This window comes from Oncorhynchus tshawytscha, linkage group LG19 (genome assembly GCF_018296145.1).
Source record: "Oncorhynchus tshawytscha isolate Ot180627B linkage group LG19, Otsh_v2.0, whole genome shotgun sequence".
Lineage (NCBI taxonomy): Eukaryota > Metazoa > Chordata > Actinopteri > Salmoniformes > Salmonidae > Oncorhynchus > Oncorhynchus tshawytscha.
The window spans coordinates 29,745,363-29,753,721 of NC_056447.1; the positions used below are offsets into that span (position 1 = coordinate 29,745,363).

Consider the following 8,359-nt stretch of genomic DNA (forward strand, 5'->3'; position numbering starts at 1 on the left):
TTTGCATGATGTGTTGTTGTCTCTACATTCTTGCCCTTTGTGTTGTTGTCTGTGCCCAATAATGTTTGTACCATGTTTTGTGCTGCTACCATGTTATTTTTATATATATTTATTATTTTTATCCCAGCCCCCGTCCCCACAGGAGGCCTTTTGCCTTTTGGTAGGCCGTCATTGTAAATAAGAATTTGTTCTTAACTGACTTGCCTAGTTAAATAAAGTTTAAATAAATACCTTTTAAAACATTTTTTTTTACAATAATGTCAGAAGAAGCAGCTTTATTTCATTCAGCAAAAGTTGGCATTTCTGGGAAAACCGGGGTGATCTACTCACAGCCAATGGCAGGTCATAATTGTAGGAAACACATTCGTCAATTACCCACCTGTCTAAATAAAAGTGAAACATTTGAATTGAAAAATTAATTATTATTAAATAGTGGCAATATCATATCCGCCTTTGTTTGACTGTGACGCATTTATAGTGCTTATGAAGACTTTTTGAAAGTAATTTTTCATGTGACCAAATAGTCATTAGTCATGAGTGTTCTTTCATTTTTAAGAAATAAAGGAACTTACTGTAGATATGCCCTTGTGTCTGCAACAACTGCCTGATCTTTGCTCAACACCACACCTCTTACAGAATACAGTGTTTCCTTCCTAGTCACAACCACCAATGCTTTACTTACACACACTGACCAAGTAGCAGAGTTCTGTATCAACATGGCAGAGGCCACGGACCTGATCAGTTGTTCGATCTGTCTGGATCTACTGAAGGATCCAGTCGCTATTCCCTGTGGACACAACTACTGTATGGACTGTATTAAAGGCTGCTGGGATCAGGACGATCTAAAAGGTGTGTACAGCTGTCCCCAGTGCAGGCAGACCTTTACCCCAAGACCTGTTCTGAACAGAAACCCTCTACTAACTGAGTTTGTGGAGAATCTGAAGAAGACAGGAATCCAAGCTGTTCCTCCAGCTCTCTGTTTTGGTGGACCTGGAGATGTTGAGTGTGACGTCTGTACTCTGAAAAAATTAAAAGCCGTAAAGTCCTGTCTGGTGTGTTTAGCCTCATACTGTGAGACTCACCTCCAGCATCACTATGAATCTCCTGCATTTAAAACACACAAGCTGGTCAAAGCCTCCACACAACTACAGGAAAAGATCTGCTCTCATCATGACAAGCTGCTGGAGGTTTACTGCCGTACGGATCAGCAGTGTATCTGTTATCAGTGTGAGATAGAGAAACACAAAGGCCATGATACCGTTTCCCCAGCAGTAGAAAGGATTGAGAGGCTGGTAAGGGCAACAACTCTAAACATCTCATCCAGGATACAGTATATCTGAATGTAATTAATCAGAGAATAATTTAATGTGAGAGTCATTATGTCTGTATGATGTTACTAACACGTCTATATAATGGTACTAATGTGACAAATGTATGCTTTTAGAAAGACACAGCCAATATAAATTAACATCATGATATTTAAGCTTTCATTCTATGACATTTGTTTCTGTACAGAAACAGTTAAGTGAGAACCAGGCCAGGCAGAGAATTCAGGAGAGAGAAGTGAATATACAGGAGGTGAGACAGGCTGTGAAGTCACTCAAGGTGAGTTTTACATGTTTCCACTTAACAGATAGTACTCTATAAAGTGACTTACTATTCCTAAACTGAAGTGCAGTATAACTAGGGGGAACAGGCTGGGGTTCTGGTGAGAGCTGAGTAAATAGACTGGTTCATTTTTATGGCTAGGCATCCCGCTAGTGGGACAACTTCCGGTGAAACTAGAGGGGGCACAATTCAAATAAATAATCATAAAAATGATGGATATTCAACATTTAAGTACATACAAGTGTCTTATAGCAGCTGAAAGCTTAAATTCTTGTTAATCTAACTGCATTGTCTGATTTACAGTAGCTATTTCAGCGAAAACATACCATGTGATTGTTTGAGGACGGCACCCCACATCAAAATATTTTTCCACTGGCACAGGTTTCATACATTCACAAATAACGATTAAATGGTCCCATCTATAACATGTAGTGTTGTTTTGTTAGATAAAATCCTTCTTTATATCCCAAAAAGTCAGTTTAGTTGGTGCCATCGATTTGAGTAATCTACTCGTTCAACATGCAGAGAAAGGAATCCTAAAATCTATCCCTATCTATTGTTTCAACAAGTCAAAATACTTTTCTATCTTCTCCTAAGATACCCTAAAATGTAATCAAACTATAATGTTTCTCACGGAAAGAAGCATGTTCAATAGGAAACTGATTTTAGCAGGTGCGCCCTGTCTTCATGGCGCGCGCAAACACGAATTACCAAGACTGTGTCCCTGTACTAAAACTGATATTTCTTATTCGTTTTTGAAGTTACAAGCCTGAAACCTTGAACATAGACTGCTGACACCCTGTGGAAGCCATAGGAATTGCACCCAGGGAGCTTTAATTTTCAATATGACCTTATACTTGCCATTTTAAGAGGAGGATCTCTCTCAAAAAAACAATCTGGTTGGTTTTTCGTAGAATTTTCTCCTACCATATATATTGTTATATTCTCCTACATTATTTTAACATTTCTACAAACTTCAAAGTGTCTTCTTTCCAATGGTACCAATTATATGCATATCCTGGCTTCAGGGCCTGAGCAACAGGCAGTTTACTTTGGGCTTCAGGAGGAAATGGAGAAAAAAGGGGCCTAGCCCTATTAAAATGTAACCCCTCCTCTCTGTTTGTCCTAACAGTGCTCTGCACAGACAGCAGTTGAGGAAAGTGAGAGGATCTTTACTGAGCTGGTCCACTCTATTGACAAAACGCGCTCTGAGATGAAGGAGCTGATCAGAGCCCAGGAGAAGGCTGAAGTGAGTCGGGCTGAAGGACTCCTGAAGCAACTGGAGCAGGATGTCGCTGAGCTGAAGAGGAGAGGCGCTGAGTTGGAGCAACTCTCACACACAGAGGATCACATCCATTTCCTCCAGGTGGCATCACTGACTCTCTGTCCATTGCAGCAGGTGTCACTCCTGAAGTGTAGTCAATGTCTTTCGCCGTGATCAAATGTTAATTGGCACGTGCTTCGTAAACAACTAGGTGTAGACTAACAGTAAAATGCTTACTTACGAGCCCTTCTCAACAATGCAGAATTTAAATTTAAATTTTTTTAATAGAAATAAAAATAGTAACATGAGAAATAAATACATAATGAGCAATGATAGCTTGGCTATATACAGTCCAGGGGGTACCAGTACTGAGTCTATGCGCAGGGGTATGAGGAAATTGAGGTAAATATGAACATATAGTTTGGGGTAAAGTGACAAGGCAACAGGATAGATATACAGTGGCAGCAGCATATGTGATAAGTGTGTGAGTGGGTGGGTAGAGTGTTTTTAGCAGTATTATGGCTTGGGGGTAGAATCTGTTCAGGAGCTTTTGGGTCCCAGTAAGTTTGCCATGTGGTAGCAGAGAGAATAGGCTATAACTCGGGTGGCTGGAGTCTGACAATTTTTAAAGCCTTCCTCTGACACTGCCTGGTATAGAGTTCCTGGATGGCAGGAAGTTCGGTCCCAGTGATGTAATGGGCCGTACGTACTACTCTCTGTAGCGCCTTGCGGTCGAAAGCCAAGCAGTTGCCATACCAAGTGGTGATGAGCCAGTCGATAATCTCAATGGTACAGCTGTAGACCTTTTTGAGGATCTGAGGGCCCATGCAAAATCTTTTCAGCCTCCTGAGGGGGAAGAGATGTTATCGTCCACTCTTCTCGACTGTGTTGGTCTGTTTGGACCGTGATAGGTCCATAGCGATGTGGACACCGAGGAACTCAATCCGTTCCACTACAGCCCTGTTGATGTGAATGGGGGCGTTTGGCCCTCCGTTTCCTGTAGTCCACGATCAGCTCTTTTGTCTTGCCCACGTTGATAATCTTTTTCTTGCTTTCTGATCTGTGTCTGTAGAGTTTCCAGTCTGTCTGTGTCCCTCCTGGATCTGAGGACTTACCCAGCATCACTGTCATCCAAATCTCATTTGAGGATTTAAAGAAATCAATATCTGCACTTAAACAGCGACTGGAGGTTATATTCAAGGAGGAAATGGCCAAGATACCTGGGAAAGGTAGGACTTCACACACAAACAGCAAAAGTACAGCGTTATATCTTATCGTTATTTGGAAATGTTTGTACATAAAGATTATGTTGCTTTATCTGGCAAGAGAGTAAATCATATGGTATGATCGTGTAATTTGATTTTGAACAGTAAATGTGAGAACAATGTTTTAGCTTGTCAGACTTTCTATATTGCATCTTTAACATGACATGTTTCATGAAATCTCTCTCTCGTTGGCACTCTTTCATACCATTCTAGTGCTGATGCCAGCGACCATAAGTACAGAGGAATATGGTAATGTTGCTTTTGGGGCCAACTCAATATTAAATTATATTAGATTTTAGGTCACCTTTATGGTAATGATGATTTATCAATTCATATACAGTACCATTCAAATGTTTGGACACCTACTCATTCAAGGGTTTTTCTTTATTTTTTACTAGTAGTGGTTTCTTTGCAGCAATTCGACCTTGAAGGCCTGATTCACGCAGTCTCCTCTTAACAGTTGATGTTGAGATGAGTCTGTTACTTGAACTCTGTGAAGCATTTAAAGTTCTTGAAATGTTCCACATTGACTGACCTTCATGTCTTAAATGAATGATAGACTATCATTTCACTTTGCTTATTTGAGCTGTTCTTGCCATAATACGGACTTGGTCTTTTACCAAATAGGGCTATCTTCTGTATACCACCCCTACCTTGTCACAACACGACTGATTGCCTCAAATACATTAAGGAAAGAAATTCCACAAATGAACTTTTAACAAGGCACACCTGTTAATTGAAATGGTTTCCAGGTGACTACCTCATGAAGCTGGTTGAGAGAAAGTGTGCAAAACTGTCACTAAGGCAAAGGGTGGCTACTTTAAAGAATCTGAAATATTAAATATATGTTTAACACTTATTTGGTTGCTACATGATTCCATGTGTTATTTCATAGTTTTGATGTCTTCTCTATTATTCTAGAATGTAGAAAATCATCAAAATAATGAAAAACCCATTGTCCAAACTTTTGACTGGTACTATAAAAATCTAGAGGCAGATTGAAAGATGGTGATATTATTGTCATGATAACTTTACCTCGCTCTCTCTCTCTCTCCCCAACTGAAGGTGTCCAGTTTGTGGATGAGCAAAGGTCTGAGCTCATTCAGAGGGTAACCATGGTGATGCCTATAGCAGATGAACTGCTTCAGAGATGCATGCTTCATAAAGAGATGTATAATACTATCCGTGATGCCAGGCCCAGCCAGGAACAGATGAGACTGCTGTACGAGGCCCTACACTCAGGAGGCTCTAAGGTGAAAGCAGCCTTTTATGAGATTCTACGGGAAAAACAACACTATCTAGTCAATCTGGGTAAGTGCACAAACGTTTTAACATAACTGTTGTTGAGTGTGCCCAGGGCCATGATGATCAGAGTGGATCAGCTATATTTGATTATCTCTGTTATCCACAGCAACAAATCTTCATGATGTTCCACTCCCCGAACCCAGGATCAGAGAAGAGTTCTTGAAATGTGAGTTTGAAACGCCCAATTCCATATGCCCATGCATGCACACACTATTACGTCTGCATTTTCAACTTTGTTTTGACATTTTCTTAGATTCCTTACCGCTCACATTGGATCCTAACTCAGCTCAAGAGTGCCTGTGTCTGTCTGAGGGAAACAGGAAGGTGACAAATAATGGAAAGGCCCAGCCCTACCTTCACCATTCAGACAGATTTACCTACTTCGTCCAGGTGCTGTGTAGAGAGGGTCTGTCTAGAGCCAGCTACTGGGAGGTAGAGTGGAGTGGGGATTCTGTTAATGTAGCCGTCTCATATAAAGGAATCATCAGGAAAGGAGACCAATGGAATGGCGTCGCTGCATTTGGACGGAATGATCAGTCGCTGAGTTTATACTGCTCAACCTCTAGCTGTACTTTCATGCACAATTGCTCTACAACTGTTATCACTGTCCCCTGCTCCTCCAGAGTTGGCGTGTACCTGGACCACACGGCAGGAACTCTGTCCTTCTACAACGTTTCTGACACAATGACTCTCCTCCACAGAGTCCAGACCACATTCACTGAACCTCTTTATCCTGGGTTTACAGTTGGTCATGGATCATCTGTGAAGATACTGACAAAATGATATAAGTAAAGGAGCTTTCATATTAAACTCGGTATGGATTTAATCCATAACATTGTTATTTATCTTTTTTTTTATCATCTTGAGAAGTTCTGAAAAATATGCTTAATGTCTCTGCTGATGGAGTGCTGCTGTTTTCCCCAGCTCTGACTTAACAGATTGTTTATGTTCTGACTGCAAATCTGATGAACCAGGGTTTGTTGTATAAACACATGCATGCTGGCCTCTATGTGGGTTGAGGAAAATAGTAAGCCATGAGAAACTCAAACAAGGCCTAGTTCCAGTTTGGCAGTTAGCTCCTACCCCTTCAGTGTGCACAAGTTTGACAGGACTGGAAGGATGTAAGCAATATGGAGGATGCCTTACTTGGCCTATTAGAAAAGCACATGGAGTCATCACCTATCCCATTCTTTTAGATCTGCAACACCAAAATGTTAGGGAAAGGGGACCACAATGGAATCAGGCTTATACATACAGTAGGTTACAGGATTCTGTCAACACAAAATCAAATAAAATGTTATTTGTCACATCTGCCGAATACAATGTGTAGACCTTACTGTGAAATTCTTACTTACAAGCCCTCAACCAAAAATGCAGTCGGCGGATCCTCACAAGGCACCCCGATCTTCTGCAAAATCTTTTCCGTCTCTTTTTCCTGCAAAGGACAGGGATGAGGGCCTGTTCGGGTGTCTGGAGTAAATTGTTCTCGACCTGACTCATTAAAGAGAGATTCTTTGTCCAGTTCAAGGTGAGTAATCGCTGTTCTGATTTCTAGAAGCTCTTTTCGGTCATAAGAGATGGTAGCAGCAACATTATGTACGTGAAAAAACACAAAATAGCACGGTTGGTTAAGAGCCCATAAAACGGCACATCAGAAATGAACTGTTAATTTATTCTGTTTTTTTGTTTACACTCTGATGAACTTTATTGCTCCTTTAAAATACTTCTCATGACAAAGCTAATACCCACTTGGCAAAAACTAGTTGCATCAATGTTGATTCCACTGCATTTCAACAACAGTAAATATATCTGATGATGTTGAATCAATGTGGAAAACTGATTGGATTTGCAAAAAGTAAGAGAATTGTTTTTTTTTCACCCAACATTTAACCTAAATCCAATGACATGTTGACATTTTTTGTTGATTTCAAGTTGAATTCACGCTAGTTGACATCTCAACCAAATGTAAATAAAAACTGAAGGTTGAAATTACGTCTGCGCCCAGTGGGTACCGTTTACTGAGAAGCAATACTACACTGTGTCCTTGATTAATTTAATTTCCTCTAATAGTCCTCTCACAAAACCTCTTTATTATTACCACCAAACATCCCATCGTGTGACTGTCCAGGTAAGTACTTCTGTCTGTCCTGCTTTTTGTCTCGCAGATTGTCACTCCCACAGGGCTCAGCAAAAGTGTGTGTGTGAGATAACAGGAGTGACAACAAACCTGGTGAGTGCCTGTCAGTGGCAGAGGTCACCTTTACCTTCTTCCTTGTTTCCCACCAGCTTTATGCTGATATGATCCAAAACCACCAGTCAACACAGCATCAGCACAGGGAGATTAGCAGCCAGTTGACCTAGCTTATTGACAAGAAAGAGAGTAGCTACTACTGGACCTAGCTTCAAGACGAGAGAGAGGAACAACTACTGGACCTAGCTTCAAGACAAGGAGAGAGGAGCTATTAATGGACCTAGCTTCAAGACGAGAGAGAGGAACAACTACTGGACCTAGCTTCAAGACAAGGAGAGAGGAGCTATTAATGGACCTAGCTTCAAGACGAGAGAGAGGAACAACTACTGGACCTAGCTTCAAGACAAGGAGAGAGGAGCTATTAATGGACCTAGCTTCAAGACGAGAGAGAGGAACAACTACTGGACCTAGCTTCAAGACAAGGAGAGAGGAGCTATTAATGGACTTAGCTTCAAGATGAGAGAGAGGAACAACTACTGGACCTAGCTTCAAGACGAGAGAGAGGAGCTACTACTGGACCTAGCTTCAAGACAAGGAGAGAGGAGCTATTAATGGACCTAGCTTCAAGACGAGAGAGAGGAACAACTACTGGACCTAGCTTCAAGACAAGGAGAGAGGAGCTATTAATGGACTTAGCTTCAAGATGAGAGAGAGGAGCTATTACTG

General features: G+C 41.1%; 1 protein-coding gene across 1 annotated transcript; it reads left to right on the forward strand.

Annotated features, from left to right (window-relative positions):
• The first annotated feature begins 202 nt into the window (after positions 1-202).
• LOC112218609 (E3 ubiquitin/ISG15 ligase TRIM25) lies at positions 203-6,917 on the forward strand. Its single transcript, XM_024379540.2, has 8 exons — positions 203-1,292; positions 1,516-1,605; positions 2,741-2,974; positions 3,945-4,101; positions 4,351-4,386; positions 5,203-5,448; positions 5,549-5,608; positions 5,696-6,917. The coding sequence occupies exons 1-8, from the start codon at positions 717-719 to the stop codon at positions 6,223-6,225; spliced, it is 1,929 nt and encodes a 642-aa protein (XP_024235308.1). The 5' UTR covers positions 203-716; the 3' UTR covers positions 6,226-6,917.
• Positions 6,918-8,359: the final 1,442 nt, after the last annotated feature.

Excerpts from the sequence above, each read along its gene's own strand:
- LOC112218609 (XM_024379540.2), top strand. The coding sequence starts at position 717 with ATGGCAGAGGCCACGGACCTGATCAGTTGTTCGATCTGTCTGGATCTA. Across the intron at positions 2,975-3,944 it reads ATCACATCCATTTCCTCCAG|AGTTTCCAGTCTGTCTGTGT; the intron begins GTGGCATCACTG and ends CTGTGTCTGTAG. Across the intron at positions 4,387-5,202 it reads CATAAGTACAGAGGAATATG|GTGTCCAGTTTGTGGATGAG; the intron begins GTAATGTTGCTT and ends CCCCAACTGAAG.